The sequence below is a fragment of the Meleagris gallopavo genome, chromosome 2 (genome assembly GCF_000146605.3).
Source record: "Meleagris gallopavo isolate NT-WF06-2002-E0010 breed Aviagen turkey brand Nicholas breeding stock chromosome 2, Turkey_5.1, whole genome shotgun sequence".
Lineage (NCBI taxonomy): Eukaryota > Metazoa > Chordata > Aves > Galliformes > Phasianidae > Meleagris > Meleagris gallopavo.
In genome coordinates, this window is record NC_015012.2 from 2,015,176 (window position 1) to 2,036,534 (window position 21,359).

Here is a 21,359-nt window from a genome sequence, read left to right on the forward strand (position 1 = left end):
CCAGAGGGCAGTGGGCATGGGACACAGTTCCCAGGGCAGTGGGCACGGCCCCGAGCTGCTGGAGCTCAGGGAGGGTATGGGCAGCGTTCTCAGACAAAGAGATTGGGTTTAGATGGCCCTGTGTGGAGCAAGGAATTGGACTCGGTGATCCTTGTGGGTCCCTTCCAACTCAGGATGTTCTGTGACTCTGTGGAAAGGCTTAATAGTGAGGGTGTTCTCACACGGTCTACACTGTCTCGCTTATGCACCTGCAGCACCTGTCTCAGCTCTGGATTTCTGCATCCAGAGTTTTTTCTGGTAAAGGTACCATAATCTCCTTTAAGCAGCTGCATGAGATATTTAAATCAACCTGAACAGCTTTGCTAGAAGCAGGAGGATCCACTGTGTATCTTCACCTACACAAATCAGCTGGGGAAGCATTTTTTTGGCATGAAAGAGAAAGTCAGAGGTGAACATTTTTCTCAGCATCCAGTACAGCTGTTTCAGAAAGAAGTATCTAGCCATGGCCTGAAAGCAGGGAACAAATGTGTAAGTTAACTGTACACTGCAGGCATAGCTTAAATGTAATTAGCTCTTTTGTTTAAGAATAAACTGACTCTAACCACTTCTTGGGTATGTGGTTCTTTCAAGACAAAAAGGCAAATAACTCAGTTACATTTAGAAAAATGGCTTTAATGAACAGGAAAATGGCATTTAATCTTCTGGTTCATCCTGCATTTTATGAGTAAATTCCATGGGAAACTGTAAGTGGAATGTAATTATTTTTAGAATAGAATCCTTTGTTATTAGCTACGTAGCTGTCGTGTGTACATAAAGAACCCTGCTGCACAGACAAAAGAGTGGAAAAGTTTCCTGTAGAGTTTTCTGCTATTGAAAGAATAAAAATTGAAGCAGTGGGGTGAACTTTTGCTTCACAGATTCAAACACTGAATGTTAAACCTGGCTGAGAGAAAATCACTTTATTCCGATAACTGGATTACTTAGAACAAAAATAGAGAAAATTAAGAACTGAAGAGCAGAAAATTAAGGTGGAATGCAATTTAAAGAGTAAGTAGATGATGTAGGCTTTCATTTTCATCCCCCCTCAGTGTCCAGCTAATTAAAATTACAATCAAAATGAAAGTCTAAACTTGTAAATATCTCTAGCTAATGATTTTGTCTTTTTAATCATCTTCACATTCAAAGACTTTATTTTATTCATTTAGAGCTTTACAATAAAATGAAATTGTTTTTCTCTAGTAAAATCCTTTTAATTTTCTTTATCTGTTGCTTTTTACATCATACATTATGTATTTTCTTTTTCTTTTTAATTTCTGCACAATATTCTCTCCACTTTATAGTCTGTGCTCTTATGCATTTACTTAAACTATTATAAAGTTGGATGTAATAAAGCGGATAATGAAAACTTTTTGCTTAGCATAAAATCACTGGAGTTGCATCTGCTGGCTTGCAAAGTAATCTAGACAAACATTACCTTTCTTTGTGAGGTACATATGCAGATACAATGAATTTCTAAGCCACCGATCACATACAACTTTAAGTTTAGACAGAACAGCAAGTATTCAACTTCCTTTCTATGAAAAAGAATGGATTTGCCTGGATTTATAGACTACTATCCATAGAAAATGGCTCGATTTTCTGTGAGTTTTCAGGGAACTCTTTCAAAAGGTTCAAGAATCAAAAGGAATAAAAGATGTTTGTAACATACTAAGCAACAGTGACTCATCTTTCTGACTCCAGCATCCTAAAAATTAGTGTTCTAATGTCTGTGTATTTTGCACTTTCCAACAATATGGGAATACAAAATTGCTATCAAAAAATGGATATAAGTTTACAGCCTTTGTTTTTGCATCCATGAAATGTATGAAAAACTTTAGTTTCATGTCAAAAAATTATTTTTATAAACTGAGTGTGAGGAAGCCTTGAAAATAAAGAACAAATTATTACCTGTGATTTGTCTTCATTACTTCCCTCATTTTGGATAATATCTCATTTCACTAGAAAATACTGATTTAAATTGGATACTAGGGGTACGACAGCCAGTCATAACAGCGTATCGTAACACAATAGGAACACAATGATATTTAGTAACATAGTTCATTTCAACCTCAGTTTTGCTTTGATTCAGCTACAATGAAATCTGAGGATTCTGATCTTGATCAAATCTATCTTGAAGTGTCTGCGAAATGACTGGGAGGTTATTAAACTTCTAGCTGGAAGACAGTGCTTTTGTTTATCTTCAGCTTGGTTTTCTTAGGAATTCTGCTTAAAGGAAAGAGAATGACAACATTATACCCTACCTTGCAACATATTTATCATTATTATGTTGACATGGACGTGTATATATACACATCTCCATTGAAATATCCTCATTTGACAGTGCAAAAGCAAGGCCAGATTTTGGCCCAGCATCTTTTGGAATTTCTAACAATGTATGTTCCCTGGTTCTGAAAGGCAACTTTCATCTGGCTGCTTGGAAGATCTCCAAGAGTTTGAGTTCTGCAAGGTTTGAAAGAGATAAAGTGCATATTTTTGTGTCTTTAGAATTCATATAAATTATGGATTAGTTTCATCTTCCATTGATACCACTGATTGCAAAGGAAGTATTTGCAAAATTTGGGAAGATGTAATTGGGCTTAAAGTATCTGTACATGGAAATTATTTTGTGTGCATGCATTAACGTTGATACATCAGTCATTTCACAAGGTCATTTGCCAAACAGAGTGCCAAGATATTGTACAAACACGAATGTGAGCTTTGATAGCCCTCTAGACCTGAAACCTTTTAAAATATCCAGTGTTTACCTAACCGTGCAAAATGGTTTTAAGTAGCCAGAAATAAATTGCAATGGAAGACAACTTCATAATAACCCCAAGAAATATATTCTAGCAAAAATTCTGTGGGTAGGGTGAGGGGATATGCATAAGCTGCCCAAAATAGGTTGTCGACTGGGAGGACTGCGGTAGAATGGAAGCACGGTGGTTCTCAACTGTCTTTTTCTTAGTGACTGATCTAACATCTCACTGTTTCCAAAGATAGTAGCTTGGGTTATGGCTGCTTTCTTCATGTCAGCTCTAGTGCTTGCATCACAGCTTCTGCAAGGCACGTTTGCCTAAAATGAATTCATGAAAAAAGCAATCAGTTTTTGATCAACAAACAAATGGATCTAGTTTACAAGGAGATGGATCAGGAACCAGAGAGGGGAGAAGCGAGGAGGGGCTGTGTGGCTGGGAGCTGGGTGAAGGGAAGAACATAACTGACTTTTGCAGTAGTGAGCCAGATGTTCAGGTGGAGCAATTGTACTAGAAAACTTCTTTCAGAAGACCCAATGGTTTAATCACAGAAAGGTCTATGTACTCCCAAGGGCTGCTAGTGCAGCTGAGTTGTGGATTTATGCTTTCAAGCAGTAGAAAACTGAAGATCTGGTGGGGTAGGGGGATTAGGGGGGAAATGGGGGGAAGCTCCTTAATTAGCTGAGAATAGGGTTTAAACATTAGTTTAGTTAGTTAGTCTAGGGCAGTTTCACTGTTTATCAGTGTGTTCTGATCAGATAAAGATACTGACACTTCTGGTGTAGCTTTTAAGAATAAGCAAGTTGATTTGACTTCAGTGAAAATAGGAACCATTATATACTATTCAAAGCATTCTTTTGTTCATTGAAGTCTCTCTTTATATCATTTTTAAGCATTTGTTAGGACTGGAATTCTTACACTGTGGCCTATTGTGCAGTTTGTAGAGGCCTGTGAAGTTCTGTGGTTTTAGTTCTGCTTAAGAGACAGATAAAATACACTAATTTTTTTTTTTTACTGTGGCTTTTCCTTACAAACAACTACTGCTTTGGCCATCAGATTTATGATTACTCTGCAGAAGAGGAGGTGTTTCGGAAAAGAGGTGCTCTGTGAAATAGTTACGTTATGTATTAAAATATGATGTTTGAAAACATTTGATTGGCAGCCTTGCACACTTAGTAACATTGACCTTCAGTGGCTTGAAATACTATTGTAATTTTTCAATTTGCTATTATAAAATCCAGATTTCATAAACATATTATTATCTTTCCATTATGATTACTTATTTCATCTGAGGTCTACAATGCTTTTCTGTAACATCTAAATGGAAATGGGATTAGGATGAGATTCTGTCACTCTGGAGACTTGTGGAAAAAGGTGGGAATATGCACAGAAAAGGTCATTTCTTAGGGGCAAGATGAATAAAATGACAATGAGCTATGATGAAGGACAGCAATAACGGTACTAGCAATTCTAAATTGATTATTTTATGTTGGAGAGACTAATGTGAAGAATAATGCACTATTATTTGCTTAGAATCACAGAATCACCAAGGTTGGAAAAGGCCTCCAAGATCATTCAGTCCAACTGTCCACCTGTCACCAATATTTCCCACTAAACCATGTCCCTCAGTACAACATTTAAACATTTCTTGAACACCTCCAGGGTCAATGACTCCATCACCTCCTTGGGCAGCTTTTCCAGCACCTGACCACTCTCTTGGAGAAGTATTTCCCAACATCCTACCCGAATCTCCCCTGGAGCAACTTGAGGCCATTCCCTCCAGTCCTATCACCAGTTACATAGGAGAAGAGCCCGACCCCCACCTCACCACAACCTCCCTTCAGGATGTTGTAGAGAGTGATAAGGTCACCCTTGAGACTTCTCCAGACTGAAAAATGCCAGCTTCCTCAACCACTTCATTGCCCTTCTCTGAACATGCTCCAGTGCCTGGATGTCTTTCTTGCAGTGAGGGGCCCAAAACTGAACGAAGCACTTGAGGTGCGGCCTCACCAGAGCTGAGTACAGAGGGATGATCACTTCCCTGCTCCTGTTGGCAACACTATTTCTGATACAAGCCAGGATGCCATTGGCCTTCTTGGCCACCTGGGCACACTACTGGCTCATGTTCAGCCAAGCACTGATCAATATCCCCAGGTCCATTTCCTCTATGCAGTCTTTCAGCTACTCTGTCCCAAGCCTGTAGCATTGCCTGGAGCTGCTGTGGCCAAAGTGCAGGACCTGGCACTTGGACTTGTTGAACTTCATCCCATTGGCCTCAGCCCAGCAATCCAGCCTGTCTAGATCCCTCCGCAGGGCCTTCCTACCCTCAGGCATATTGGCACCTCCTTCCAACTGGGCGTCATCTGCACTCTTTCTAAGGGTGCATTTCACAATAGCCTCATATATAAAGAATCAAACTTAAAAATAATTCATGGAAACAATGTCACTTTCTTAAGTTACTAAGTGGTTTCATATGAATTGCTTTTTTTTTGTGAATGTACTTGCTGTCTCTGACTTTATGGGATAACTTTAGTAACAAAATCTAGCCTATTGAATATTCAGAAATTACTGCTTTCAAGAGTTCAGTCTCCATACTGGGAATTTTGACAGTCTATTCATGTTTTTATTTTCTGACTTCGTAACTACCTGAAAATCATATTTGAATGGACAAATAATTAATAACATGCCTTATGATTCTTCTGGCAAGCAATGGTTGTAATCAACCTAATAAAGGTGACCTGTGGCTGAAAAATTGAATCCGGACTCCTTTGCCTTATGAAGTACACCTGTCAAACCTCATCTTGCTGTGATCAACAACTTTATGGAGGAAACTATGAGCACGGGTAAAACATAATGGTATTTAAAGCCTGTCAGTGCTTTAAACTCGAAAACTTTTCTTGGTTTGAATCTTGCTTTGGATAAGGCACTCTAAAGCAACATCAGGATGACAACCTTCTTACAAGGAACTGAACATGTCTTTCCCAGCAACACTGAAAATTTGTTGTAAATCTGCACTTTTTTGCAGCTCGAAATGCACTGTTTTAAAGGTATGCTGCAGCCTCAGTTATAGGCAAGTTTCTAGGGCCTCTTGAAACATATATGAGGAATGCTCCAAAAATAATGCCTTATTTATTACGATGGCCCACAACATCAGAGGCAGATGTTGTCTGTGTGGTAGTAGAAGTTGAACCTTTCTGCCAATATTCCATTACATTTTGTTGCCATGAGACAGAGGGGCACCGTGACAGAACGGCACCTGACGTGGAAGTGCTTAAGAAGAAAAGGAGCGTCACTGAATTCCTCCAGATAGAAAAAACAGCACTGCTGACATTCACTGACACTTGCTGAACAAGGATGGAGATCAGACAGTGGATGTGAGCACAGTGAGGTGGTGGATGGTGCAGTGGCCATGTTCCAGACAGCCATGCCCGGCTGTCACACCACAAAACGAAGAGCTCTTGCTTATTGCTGGAGAAAATGCATTGCTAGCCATAGCGACTGTCGGAAAAGTGTGCCTTGTAGCAGAGAGATCAGTGTATCAACAGCGTTATCATGCGCTTTGTTGTAATTTCCATGTTAATAAACAGGAGGCATTACTTTCAGAGCAACCTGCATATAATAAACCTCCGAGGCTTATTTAAAACTCATTTTCCAGACTTCCCCAAGCACAGTGACCGCAAACTGCTTATCGCCGTATCGCTGGTTGTAGATCACGATCCCCACTCGAGGGCTCTCTTCAGCCCCGCTTCCTCAGGACGTCCCGACGCGGGAAGGAGAGCGCGCGCCTTAAGCAGCGGCCGAATGACAGAAATGGGCGGGCACGGCAGCGCAGCCCGGCGCCAACGCACGGAACGCCCCCTTCGCCTCCCGCGCATGCGCCGCCTGACGGGCGGGGCCTCGGCACGGTTCGAACGGTGGCGGGCCGCGGATGCGCGGCGGCATGGCGGCTCGGGGATCTCTGTTCCGCCAGTGCCCGCTGCTGCTTCCTCAGAACGGCGAGGGGACGGCCTACGAGGGCTTCGTCAGCGCGCAGGTACCGGCTGCGCTCTCGTGGCGATGCTCGACGGCTGTGTGAGGGGCTCTTAGCGGAGCCCGGCACAGCGGGACCGCCGCGCTGCCTGGAGGCGCCCGGCTCCGTGTGAGGCGGGGCGAGTGTCGTGCTACGGCCGCGGCTTTGTAACGTGTGTTGTCGGAGCTGCGGCTCTGTGTGCCGGAACGCAGCCCGGCTCTGCCGTGACAAATAAGGCGTGAGAGCGGCTGCTCCCTGATGCGGCTGTGGGATCGAGGCTGGGGCTGCGGTGTAGCGAGGGCTGAAGTTACGAACTCATTGAAAGGCTCATTTCGCAGGAGTTTGGAAGCAGTTGGTGCTCCAGTGGGCTGTGTTCCGCTTTGGGGCAGACGCTTTGTTTTTGCTGATGGAGATCGCAGATGTGGTAGGACTCTCTGCAGCCCCTTGGCAGGGTGACTTAGGGCAGGCTGCTCAAGCCTGTGTGCGTTCAGATTTTGGGTAACTCCAGACATGGAAACCCCAGGACCTCTCAGGCAACCAGACCCAGTCTTTGACCACCTACAGTATCGATAAGTGTTTCTCTTGTGGTTTTTCTGTTTCCCCTCCTTCCCCCTCCTTGCATTTAAGTGAAGCTTCCAGTATTTAAACTTATACCCACTGCCTATTGTCCCTTGGGTGTGTGTCTGACCATGTGTTCTTTTCTCTTTGTCAGGAATTTGTACGTACTGGCAAGGTACTTCAGACCCTTAAATCACCCTCATAGCTCTCCGTGGCCTAACTTCAGCGTGTCTCTGTCCCACTGCATTCAAGGAACGCCTTACCACCCCTGAGCAGAGGGGAAGCATTGCCCCTGGGCCTGCTGGCAGCTCTGCCTAATGTAGCATTAGAGGCACTTCACCTCCCTTGCTGTAAGGGCGTACCACTGGCTCAAGGTCAGCTCTGTGCCCACTGGGCTCAGACAGGGCCTTTTCTGCAGAACTGCTCTCTAGTTGCTTAGTGCATTGGTGCATGGTATTACCAGTACACGTCACATCAGCTGCTTCCTCCAGTCTTTTGTCCTCCGCAGACTTGCTGAGACTGCGGTGTCCTCTCACCTGGGTCAATAAGGAGGGTTTAGTAGTGTTGACCCCTTGTGTGTGCCTTTAGTCAATGGCTTCCATCTGGACATTGTCATGCTGCGCACAACCTTTAGAGCCTGGCACCTTTAACAGCTTTCAGTCCACCTCACTGAGAGCCTGTTATGGAAAATGGTATTGAAAGCCTTGCTGGAGTCAAGGCAAAACAGAATTGGTTGTTTTATCAGTAGAAGATATTTGCTGTTGTTCTTACCTTTCTTCTGAAGAAATGTCAGAATCTGTGGTTGTAGTTCAAGGTGTGCTGAGATGGAAGAGAATCTGAAGTTTTGAGATAAGTTAATTGTCCACTTCTGGGAGGTGTCTTACAAAACTTTATTTCAATTCTGTTTGCATAATCCTTTAAGAATGTCGGGGCAAGATCGTGAATAGGGACAATTAATAAAAATAGAAGTGAATGGTGTTTAGGAGCTGCTTCATAAAGACTGCACCAATGGGGGGAAGGAGTATGTTAATATAGTTGAGACTACTTGAGTTTATGGTTTCTAAGTTGCTGGAAGTCTTCTGTACATCAATGCCCAAGTTCTTTTTAGCACAGTACTTTTATAATAAAAGTCTACTCTCTTACTTGATTTGAAAAGACATTCTTACAGACTTCAGCATGATTTGGATTATGGCATGTCTAGGTCTGAGTAATGCTTTTTTTCTTTTTTAAATGTATTATTTTTCTTTATAAAATATGATCTACTGAAAGCATTCTTATTGAATACTGTGAGTTACAGAAATAAAAAATATTTCAACTTGAGAATTAAAACCAGGATTATTCCTACCTGTTACTCATACTGCTTTTTATTTTTTTTCTAAATGAAGAAATTCTGTATAATATTTTTGAAAGTCACAGAAGAGAAATTTTCTTGCTTAGCAGTCAATACTTTCAGGAAGTATTGCCCACAATATCAAACAATTTTTCTTTGCTGGCCTTCTTACTAACTAAATGCTTATTTTCAAGGGTAGAGACTTCCACATCCGGATACTTCTACCAACAGATTCTCAACTGAAAAATGCAAGGTAAGATAATCATATGGAAAAAAATGTGTGAGTGTATGTAAGCAAGCATATTTGATAAAAGCAGTGATGAATATGTGTATTAATTGGTACCTTTTTCCAGTTATGAGCATTGGTAATAAATTTTTACTGGTTTCTACTTAACCTTGAAACAAAATTATACAGCATCTGTGCTAATAAACAACGATAATAAACATCGACTGTATCAAAATATTTTGTTTTTAATTAATTGGCTATTTTTTATATAAGTCAATGTACTTGAGAAAATGTTCATTTAGATCAAACTGTTTATATGTCACCGTTTGGAAAACAGAAGATCCAGCTCAGAGTTGTAAATTAAAGGCATCATATATTGATATTAAAAATGCTACACTATTACTGAGCTGCTCTTTAAAAGCCCTGTTCTTATTGGTGCAATTGTTTATCACAGTGGTATTTGGGTATATGCACGTACTGTATGTGTGCATTTATGCATTAGTTCTTGGCATTCTATTCTATGCTTCTACCTGCTGTAAACTGTGAACAAGTGATGTTAGGTAGCTTTTACATTCTAGGTCAGATGGTTAAAACGGCATTATAAGTAACTGACATTTTCAGGCTTGAGTTTCAAAATACTGGTATTTTCTTAATGAAGTCATATTAGCTTGAAAGAATTATGTTGCTTTCAGCAAAAGAAGAGGCTTAATTTCTAATGGGCTGTGGATAGTGACATTTGAAAATTTGAAATGTATTTGAATATGAAATCTGAAAGAAATTTGAAGTATTGTTTAATTCCTTCGTTGCTTTTGAAGGAAAACTTTTATGTTCTTGGCACCAAACTTTGTGATCCTTTCTCAAAATCATGTAGTATGAATTTAAAATGAATACAAAGTACTGTTTGTCCAGGATAGAGTGTAGCTGGCACCTGAAGAAGATACTTCATGGATATCGGCATATTTTGAAACAGGTATGCTACTTTTAAAACCATTTCTGCTAAATGTCTGTGTATAATGATTCTGTTAAGTGTGTGTGTATGATTTGTGAAACTTTTACTCACGCTTATTCTGAAAGTGTTAAAGAATCCTAAGTTCACTTTGTTGCCAAGATGTGCTATTTTGAAATGCTTGAGTATTTGCAGACTACTGTGAGGTGAGATGGATTGGATTTAGAAAGTAGTCGCTTTTTATTCAAGGTTTGGAGTGAGGCTGTTTGTTTGTTTGTTTTCCTTTTGTTCATTTTTGAAGGTTCAGTTAGAACAACTTGTAATAAATTACAGCTGCCATCTTACATTTTCCTTAATTTCTCTCTCTGTATATATAATAAATAGTCCATAATGCATAAAGGAAAAAATCACAGACGTTACTGATTTATGTAGCTCATTCTCTGTTGTGGGCAGTCAAGAAATCTAAGTTAAACCTTCCTGTCCTGAAGAAACTTTTAGAGCAAGGATATAACTGCCCTCCAGCCATGGAGGATATTTTAAGGAGACATCTGCCAAACCTGCAAATTGCATCTCTCAGACTTTGTGCTGCTTTGCAGAACACGAGTTGCAGCTTTGGAGTATCTGAAGTTACAGAGCTACAGAAACAGGAATATAAATATGTGCTGCATCAGATGACAAACAAGGATCCTTTAAAGTGTACGGTATCTGGAAGTAGATGGTTCCTGAGAGTTCTTAAAGAAAATTGAACTGAAAACGTTTTGAGTAATTCAAAAGCATCTCTTCTCTGTGGTAGAAACTGAAGGGTCCATAAAAATCTTCCTAAATACAGATAAATGCATGAAGTATAAAGTCTTAACAAACTATGTAAATGTGTTATGTGATGCTATTTGACAAAGATGGTAGTTAATTTTCACTAAGGTTCCCTGAACTGGAGACTTGTTTTTTTTAATTGTGGTATTTAAAATTTTATGTGTTGTATTTTTTTTTTTTATTTTATTTTTATTTTTTTTCTTGTTAGTGGCTTGATAACACCAGAACAGTAGCTATTTAGACTGGAATTATTTACCACTAAATGTTATGATATGAAAATGATGCTCTGTTCCTTCCAGAGGTTGCACAGTTGTCCAGATCTTGTCAGTTTTGTGGTGGAGTTGAAAACTATTTTGGTAAGTGGCATAATATCCAGAATATCAATGCTAGTGCTTTTTCTCTTTTGTTGTTGTTGCTGTGGTGTTTTGTTTCCTTTTTTTTAAAGGAGATAAACATACAAGGAAAAATATTACACAGTATCAGTGGATTGCTCAAGGTGTTTTCACTTTTTCACTGTATCCTGTTGGAACACTTTTTTTTCAGTTTGACTATCCACTTTCATTGTGCATCTCAGTATAGAATTAAGTTTTAATAATAATGAAAAAATCCTTGCTGTTAATGCTGCTTCTGTAATGTCTTCCACATCTGTCAAGTACAAAGCTCTGAGGCTGAGTGACGTTGATAGCAGCACTTGAAAGTGATCATTCATCATTACTGCAGTTTTGGAGACAGATCTCACTCCATATGACCATATGAGCAAAATTTTAAGTATGCTTTTCAAGTCCAAGTAGTGCAACACTAAGGTGTGCAACACATGGCTTTGTGTTCGTTTTTTTCTTTTCTGTTGTTTTTCCTCTGTAATTTGGTATTAAGTTTTTCATAGAACTTTTGAGGCACCTGCCTGATGAGTACCTGTACACAAACTCTGGGATCCTATTGTATTAAAACTGAGACATTGATTACTTTTTGATTGAAAGTATGTGGTCTTATATGAGGGATTTAATATTTTCTTATGTGGCTGTGATGCTCAGAAGGCAGCTGTGGGCTTCACGGAACCTTCTTTTGAAATGTTCTTTCAGACAAGATGCTTGGCTTCAAATTTATTAGATGAAAAAGAGGCACATTTGATATTTGCATCTGAAGACTGTTGTCAACATCTGTGTTTTTTTTTAAATTGCAGATGTTTTCATTAGCAGTATCTGAAGTAATTTACCAAACAGCTTTTGTCTGCTTTAGCTGGAGGCTATAACAAAACAAACGCAGTGTACAGTTAATTTTACATAAGTTTAATATTTTGAATGAATTGCAAAAATCACATAACTAAGTAGATGCAAAAATATTGAAGTCTTTCTTAATGATGTTTTTAACTTTCTTTTAAACAGGAAATTGCTTTGAAGAATACACAAGAGCTGCATGTACCATGGCCACCAGAATACTACTCCTGTCTTGTCAGAGATCTAGAAATATTGGGTTGGAATAAGTATGTTTATTTTGTTACCTAGTAGGGGACCCTCTCATACATATGTATTAGGTGTTGATTTCACATATAACTTGTTAATTTATCCTGTTTAGAAGCCTTTTGTTTTAACATAGACTTCTGCTTTTTTTTTTCCTTAAAAAAGAAAAAAAGGGATGAAAAAAAATCAAAACAAAACCCTGCTTCAGCTGAAGACACATTTTCAGTATTGGATAACTGAGCTGGGGGTTGAGATTGTGCTAGTAACCAATCAATTCTTTGACCTATAAACTATTGGCATAGTAAACAATACCATATTTATAGGTGATTTTTTTTTTTTTTTTACTATTTCAGTCATGCAGTGAGTTATATAATTATAACTGACTTCATGATGGTGGTTCTTTACAAAACTAAAAAAGTGTAGAAGAGATTTTGGGAATTTGTTATTCCAGAACTGCAGAACAATCAGCCCTTGAGAAACTAGGGAAATTGATTGTTTCTGGCTCCCCAGGTGGTTTAAACAAAGATGAGGGCTAATGAAAGGCATCTGGTATGTTTTCTTGACTCAGCTGTGCAGGGAGACCATGTTTGGGGTGTTACTTTTGAAGGGATTGGTTGCTGCACAAGGAGAGGATAAGCTGTCCTGACCAGCTGTTACCTGGTCAGGTTGGCTTAGTGCACCTGAGTACAGGATTTCATGGGGTTGTATAAAATGAGTATCTATCAAATAGGGAATGAAATTCAGGTGGTCTTCTCAGGGAAGTAAAATAGTAGTGAATCATAAAAGATACTTATCTTTGTTGAGGAAAGAAAAGTACACGTAGCTGCATCTGGGAGCTTATTTGTTAGGATATTGGATGTGTCCAAACAGATCATATTTATTCACAATCCAGTATGCCTTCAGATGAGCTGATTGGAGGAGTGTCAAATTGAAGTCATGGATCAGAGGAAGTCATGGATCTCCTCTTATAAAAATGAAGGAACGCAGGGTTGTGATCAAATACTCAATGTCTGTGCAGAAATGTTTCAGGAATCTGCAGTGCTTCCTGATTTGCAGACTTCTGGGAAGGCTTTACCTGCCATCATATGCCACTATTAGCAAGTTCTCTGATATCAAATAATTTAATCCTCCAGCAGAGAGCTTGGAATGATTTATATGTAGGTAACCTTTATGGAGATGAAGGCAGTTATTTCTGTGGAGGCACAGAGAAAATAAATTTGTAGACTATGTTTAATTTTACTGATAGCATGCAATTAATTTGAGTGCCTTCTTTCAAGGGGCAAAGATGAAAGATTGAAGAGTTTTGAATGAGAAGCTATATTTTAGGTTTTCTAAAACAAAAGTTTGAAACAGGAAGTCTGCGTTTGGAACTTTCAGAATAGCAAATCTACTTTTTTTTCTTAATCTTGGCTGATAATTTAATATGTTTAGTTCACCACATGAAGTAATGTTTTTTTCTAGAGACTTACATTGAGGATTAGTCCTAAGTTTTCTCACTTTTGTGTATGAATAAGTAATATATAATTAACATTAAGTGGGAATTTGCTTTGAAGACCTCCTCTTTAAAACGTCCTTCTTAAATCAGCTACGGTGTTTTCAGTGATTTCCATTATTAAGTATGTAGCTGGTGGGTACAGCTGATGGCACACTCTTCAAGCAGGTCTGAGAATATTTGTTAAGAATTCCTAAACACATAGGGACTACATTCTGAATCATGCCAACTTCCAGCTCAACACTCTTCCTCCCTCCCCTGCCTTCCCCCCTGTACCCTCAAAAAAAACCTTCAAGAAGCTCACGCAAGCAAAACACACTGACCCAAACTAAATATACTTGAGAAATACAGTTATATATAATTCCATATACTTTCAATTATAAATATATTTGTAAATTGTATGTCACTAAGCATAGTACACTCCTGAAATACATTTTAGTAGCTTATCTCAAAGAGAGGAGTACTTCTCTCTTGCTATAAATATAAAATATTCAGTGGTTTACTGAAAAAACACATCAGTGTTTTATCAGAGAGCATGCTTCTAAGGCAGAATTTGCCTCATTTTCTAGGTAAAATTGGTTTTTGTGTGGACAAACAACTTAGGCTGTGCTTTTGTCCAGTGTAGTCAAGTAATTTTGTAGACATGGATCTCTTGATTAATGTGTTACGGTTGCTATTCAGTCTGGGAAGTGGAGAGTCAGTTATTAAAAGGACTGGGCTGTACATAAGGGATCATATCTGCTTTACAGTGAGTTGATAATTTGAGTGTACTAGCAAGTTCCTCCTCTAATTAAAAATATAATGAACTACAGAGAAGGCCACTTAACTTAAACTGGTTTTGGGCTGCAAGAGATGTGTACTTGCATATTAAAAACATGTTGGTACGGTCTTCTAGCAGAAAACTAGGCCTTCTTACTGCCAGAAAACTTCAATTAAATGCTCACACCTTGTGACGTCTGGCTTTATTTATCAGTATTAGTCTTTGTCTTTTTCCCCCCTCCCCCCCCTCAAAAACTGGCTTGTTGTGGACTTTTTCTCAGTAAGATTTTTGGGCCATGCTCCATCCAATCCATATCTGAATGCATCCAAATCCAACTGAAAAATTTTCTTATTTGAAAGAGAATCTAAACAATAGGGTATAGTCCCTTATCTCTAAAGTGAGCTAAGAAGCTTTTAGGGATGGCAGGAGTTCAGTGTATTCAAATAACTTATCTAAGGAATATGTGGAGTTTCTCAAAAACAAATTGTAGACGTTACTTGAAATGATCTTATGCCTCTTTCCTCTTCAACCACGGAGAGTAAAACCAGTAATGAATATTGTAAATGGGCAGGCTGCCATTAGATATAATCACTTTCTCTATTATAATGGAAGCTTTATTTTTTTGACCTAATTTTAGTGTGGAGTACACATTCTTTCATATTCAAATACTTGTTCACAAAGATCACATTTCAATAGGTTCTAAAGTTTCACTGAATTTCCTGTAGCAACTGCTCTCCTTCTTGAAGCTGGAGAGTTCAAAGGAAGTTACTCATACAACTTCAAGAAGATGAAGAAACTGGCACAAATTAGTTTGCTGAGATGGGAAAGTAGTAAAATAAATGAAAGATTTTTCTAGTGTTATCTGACTAGTTGAGTTAGTAAAAATGCTTCAGGTAGGTAGCTTATTGACTATTAAACCTCTGTAAGACTCATCACCCTTGTGTGGATGACATCTCCAAATTGTGCTTAACCACAGTGGTTGCCTTCTACGTTGTCATCAGTGGGTAGATGGGGGGAGAGCAGTGTGTGTTGTGTTCCTTGACTACAGCAAGGTGTTTGACACTGTCTCCCACAATGTCCTTGTAATGAAACTTAGAAAGTGTAAGATAGACGAGTGGGCAGTGAGGTGGGTTGAGAACTGGCTGACTGGCAGAGTTCAGAGGGTTGTGATCAGTGGTGTAGTCTAGATGGAGGCTAAGAGGCCTGTGTTCCCCAATGGTCAGTGCCGGATATGGTCTTATTCAATGTCTTTGGTGACCTGAATGACAGGACAGAGTCCACTCTCAGCAAGTTTGCTGATGTATGAAGCTGGGAGAAGTGGTAGACATGCCAGAAGGCAGTGCTGCCATTCAGTGGGACCTGAGCAGGCTGGAGATTTGGGTGGGAAGGAAAGTTCAAGGAAGCAAGTGTAGAGTCCTGCACTTGTGGAGGAATAACAACATGCATCAGTACAGGTTAGGGGATGGCTTGCTGGAGAATAGCTCTGCAGAGCACAGGGTGACAAAGATGATAAAAAGCCTGGAACATTTCCCATGTGAGGAAAGGCTGAGAGATCTGCAACTGTTCAGCCTGGAGAAGAAAAGGCTGAGAGGGGGTCTGATCAGCGTTTATAAATATCTGAAGTGTAGGAGGCAATTTGACAAGACCAGACTCTTTTTCAGTAGCGTGTAGTTATAGGACAAGGAGTAATGGCCCAAAACTGGAACATAGGAAGTTCCACATAAATATGAGTAAGAAATTACTTACACTAAGGGTGATGAAGCACTGGAACAGGCTGCCCAAGAAGGTTGTGGAATCTCCTTCTATGGAGGTATTTAGGACCCATCTGGACACCTATCTGTGAGACCTGCAGTAAGGAACCTGCTTTAGTAGGGAGGTTGAGCTTGATGACCTCTAGACGTCCCTTCCCACTCCTGCAATTCTGTGGAAAAAAGTTGCTTACGTCTCTTGAGTCCACAATGTGAGTCACAATCCCAGTTATCCCAGATCTCAATACAGTCTTGACTTCTGCTTGATACTTGCCAAGTTGTTTTGTGGAATGTATCTTCAGTTGCCTTTTCCTTTCCAAGGAATTCGGCCCTGCTGTGTGCCTCGATGAAATGTCATTTGTGCATTATGCTGAATTACAGTGCTTTGGAGCTTTCCATCTTCATGATCATTCCATTCTTTTATATGTGAAGAAATGATGGAGCCCACTGAAGGATAAAGGTTTATATAGCTGAAATATCACCTATCTAAACTTCCTTCTTCTATTGTGAGGTCGTATGAAGAAGTTCATATGGCTTTTACAGAGTTGTCCGACTTCCCCCAGTTGTACAGAACTCACTTCTTCATTTTTATTTTTTTTTCCAGAGACTGGTAGAATGATGTTACAGAATGAATAGCCAGTAAGCTACTGAGTTCTTTTCTTTTATCTTAAATGGAAAATTGAATCCTCCTTCATCCCCTAGAGGCAGTTTATTGCTTTTTACGTTCTGTTGAGAAAAAGGAAGACCAGCAATGAATTTTCATTCTGGGCATTCTTCAACTCCATCTGCAACAGTAGATGGAGGCCTGGGTTGTAAGTAATTTCTTATCTTTATAAAAATGTGTAATATAATTTTGAGGTAAAGTTAGAATGAGGTGTGAGCAGTGATCATTCTTATTGGAGGAGAAATGCTGTCATGTTCTCTAAGTAAACGGAATTTAATTGACTACATTTTCATCAAGACTTCTATTTCTTTAAACTGTTCTAGAGGAGTGGCAAAATATTCCCAGAAATTTGTAGGCCAGTGTAATATTGCTTTAAATTATCCAGCATTAAATGTGAAATAATGTCTTTTTCAGTACTCACTAGCACTACTACTTTTTCCAACCTTATTTTTCACGCGTGATTACGGAGATCACTTTGTTCCTTTCACCTCCTGCTAGGAATGTGTAGCTCTACTTTTTCCTATGTAGACTTCTACAACTGTGTATCTATTTGCTCTTGAAAGAGAAACATTTTTTCCAGTGTGCTGGCTAGAGTGACTGGGCTAGTATGTATCAATATAGGAAATGTGACTTAGGTTGGCTAGCAGATACTTGCTTTGAGCTCTGATGGAGTTTTCCATCAGTCTAGGTGATAAGTTTGTGCAACAATTGTGGACTGCTTTTTTTATCATCACACGCAAATGATACAGTAATAATGTCAAAATATTCACATACTCAGTTCTCTGTTGAGTATATGGGTAAGTCTCAACCTTTTTGGCAGCTGCTGAAGCCTCTCAGTAGGACATACTTTGGTAGAACAATGCGTTTCATAATTTCATTCATCTTTGTTTAGGGAAGTAGAGATCAGTAACGTCTTAAAAAGATTTTGTATTAGAACTTCTTTATGTTTAGTATGTACTTTCTACTTGCTCGAGTGCGTTTATACTGTGTGAAACTGTCATGAAACAAAGGTGAATCATTGTAAACAACTCATTTTGTACCTGCTGTAGAACTGCTTTTTGTGAAAAATCAATTTCAGAATGTGAACCAATAGCCACCGAATTTTCAAAACTAATATTATTGATAACAAGAGAGAGCTTCATTGAAGACAAAAGCAAATCAGGAGCATAAAAGTCTCATGGTGTAAGAAACTGCAGAAATGGATCAAAGATTTGACAGGAAGTTTAATGTGTACATAAGTAGAGGCTGACAGGAACATGCTGTGTGTGTCAAAGGTTCCAGTGATGGAAAACTGAAACATAGCGCTCACTGACCACAGCGTGAGCCTTGACACACACTGTAAATAACCCAAAGATGTATGACTGCATTAAGCAGTAGGCTGGTGTATTAACAGCAGTAAATCCAGAAGAGATGGAATGCTTGGCATATCAGACTTGCCCTGATTAATATTTGTAACAGACTAATAAGAGTATCGCAGATCTTTCAAACTGTAGTTCTTGAAATCCCACTACAGCTTTCTTTTCTCTTGTAGAGTTGTGTATGTGGATACTGGTCTCACCACAGTCAAGCTGAAAGCTGAAGACTCTCGTGGTCGACAACATCTGATCACTCTGAAGTTAAACGCAAAGGTGAATTTATATGGGGGAAAATACTTCAACATTTCCATGAAAAAGATGGATTTTCTAATTTGTAAGGATTTTAGGGAGTTGCTCTGATAGCATGTCTGTTGTGCAAAATAATCTGGTTTTTGGTGGTTTGTTTTTTAGAAATTGTTTTGTAAAATGCAGAATTTTCAGACTTGAACTTCAATGAAAATTCCTAATATGTTATTGTTACCTGTAAGGATCTCACGTGAGGCTGCACATCACATGAGAAACACTTTGTGATGCTGCAATTATTTTACCTTCTCATAGATAAAGCTATTTTAGAGACTTCCATACATTATCACTCAGTCCAGAGACTAAACATAACAGGAATTAGAGGATGTTATGTAGCTTCTGTGGCAAGTCTTACTGTTTGAGCTGTAAAGATTTATGGCAGACTGACTGCAGAATTGACATTCTTAAGCATTTAGAAAGCAAAACAACAACAAAAAAACCATACTGTGGCATGTATGGAAGCAGGAAAGTTTTAATTCTTCCTAATACATAGACCTGAACTCAAACTGTAATACTTCTTTGTAGAATTTCTTATTTTAAGACATGAATCTCCTATCAGAATCTATGAAGATCCTGGTAGGCTGTGTGATGACAATTGTATGGTCATAGCTGCTACCTTCAGAAAATCAGCTTATGGGTAAAAGTGGATTTGGAAACTATCGTTGGTCCATCATCTGGAATAATAATCTTGAAGGAATAAGAACTGGGCACTGTACTGTGAAACTAAATTTCATCCTCAGAAACTTCCTGTATTCTTTAAGAAATAGAAATGCAGGATTTTTTTAGTTTTATGTAAGGCAAATTATTACCTCACAGGACACAATAAAGAACTGTCAGGGAATGGTGGTTATCAACATAGATTTTCAAAAAATAATAAAAGTGCTCTAAATATATATGCATGTGTTTGTACACACAGTAATGAACAAATAATTAATTTGCTAGTCATTTGGTTGTTAAATACACTTTGGGGGGGGGGAATATCAAGAGGTAAAATTATGGGCTATTTAGTGTGCAAGAACCTGACTGTATTGTCATTGTTTATAAGGAAGCTGCTATCCATATGCTTAGTATGGCATTAGAAGTGAAATGCATGCAGCCTGTTGCCCCTAAGCTTTTTCTTCAGCTTATGGAGATTGAAGTAAAGCACTTTTAACTGTAAAACTCAAGCACCTGATAAAACTGGTCAAACAACGTTACCCTTCTGCATTGGCTGGTTCTGTTTCACTTCCATGACCGGAATCAAGCTTACCCATTTTCTTGTCCTTCTGAAAAGTTGTGCATTTCTTTATAGTAATGAAATGTGTGTGGTTGAGGCTCCTGATAGCAGAAGAAAGCACCTTCTATCAACTAAAGATGCGGTGTAATAAAAAGACTAGGTTATCTAAATTGTCTGCTGTGAAAAGTAATCATCAAATTTTTCTTTTCAAGTGATTTTTGTGATGAAAGGATCAATTGTTTGTCCTTTTGAAACTGTCTGGCATTTAAAGTTGCCACAGAGAAAATTTATATGTGAAATGTTGCTGACACAAGGGTTTGATTTTCCTTTATATACATATTTCAGATATTTGAGAAGACTGTGCTTTTTAAGAGATTTCTTTTGGTAACATGCTTTAATTCAATTATGCTTATTGTTGTTATGCTATTTATTTGACTGTGGTTAGTTTGAGAGTTAAACCTCTCCCCTGAGCATATGTTGCTGGCTCTTGTCTGTGCTGTGGCAGAGTGGTTGGTTCAGCCTTGTCCTTGCAGATGCCATGCACTGAGATGAGTTAATAAGCACGCCGAGAATGACTTCAGGATGGAATACTTCTACAAGTGGTTCAGAAAATTATTCTTCATGAAGTTACATTGTGTATTCAAATAATCCTCTAAATATTCCTTCACTACCATCCTTAATGGTTTGGATGTATTTTTGAGGACTTCTCTGTAACAGTTTGTCAAACAGTTTGTCACCTGTGCGACCTGGTGTAGGGAACCTGCTTTGGCAGGGGGGTTGGTCTCGATGATCTCTAGAGGCCCCTTCCAACCCCTACAATTCTGTGATTCTGTGAAATGTTTTCGCTTATTCTTGGATTAATGTTCTTTGTATTAGGAATTGCTCTTGTAAAAATGATTGCTCTCTATAATCTACGCTTATGAAGCACATGGGAAACTTGGGGCAATCAAATGAAATCTGGAAGGATCGGGAGTATCATGTCATTGGTGTCTTTGTGCAATCCAGTGCTACACAGTGCTGACTTGTGTAAATTATTAGGACTATCCTCATAAGAGGATGCATTGTTTAATGCTCAGATTACATTTTGTGAAATAGTTTTCAGTTTAGTTTGCCTGAAAATGCCTGATGCAGGAAATTTTTTCCACTCACAATTTAATAAACGAGCTAGAAGGTTTCTGAAAGCCAAATGTGTGTCTTTGCAAGGTATAAAATGAAATACATTAGGTTTTATTTTTCAGATTTCATGTTGTATTACATGAGAAACTCATATATTTCAATTCTTGGAAGTGGGTTGGGTGCTTGCCATTTCAGATCCCAAGAACTCTAATAGCTGCTGCAATAATTTGCATGCCATGTAGTAAACAAGATGCTTTGACAGTAATTAAGTGAATGATTTGGCGAGGGTTATTGAAAATGCTTTTTCTAGATAACATCAGCTGCATGCGCAAAATACGGTACATAAATCTTTGCTCTAGCAATTGCTTAAATTCTTCTGAAAAGTAGGATTTCTAAGGTACCAATCTGATTGTATATGATGCTGCTGATGTGCTGTGGGATAGCACTGTAAAATACTATCTCAGGCAGAATCACTCATTACTTTATACAGGATTTCACCCTGCAAGGTTGAAAAGCATTAAAGAGATAAGGTAATTTATTTATTTTTTTAAATAATGTTTGTAGGATCTGTTTGCAA

General features: G+C 38.8%; 1 protein-coding gene across 2 annotated transcripts in view; it reads left to right on the plus strand.

Annotated features, from left to right (window-relative positions):
• Positions 1-6,697: 6,697 nt before the first annotated feature.
• Positions 6,698-21,359, plus strand: part of FANCL (FA complementation group L) — a 28,554-nt gene continuing 13,892 nt past the window's right edge. For both annotated transcript variants that reach the window (XM_010706359.3, XM_010706358.3), the window contains exons 1-6: positions 6,698-6,825; positions 8,884-8,942; positions 9,825-9,885; positions 10,971-11,027; positions 12,054-12,151; positions 18,324-18,420. In XM_010706359.3, the coding sequence (XP_010704661.3) occupies positions 6,721-6,825; positions 8,884-8,942; positions 9,825-9,885; positions 10,971-11,027; positions 12,054-12,151; positions 18,324-18,420 (477 nt within the window). In that variant the 5' untranslated portion in view covers positions 6,698-6,720. The remainder of the gene's footprint in view (positions 6,826-8,883; positions 8,943-9,824; positions 9,886-10,970; positions 11,028-12,053; positions 12,152-18,323; positions 18,421-21,359) is intronic.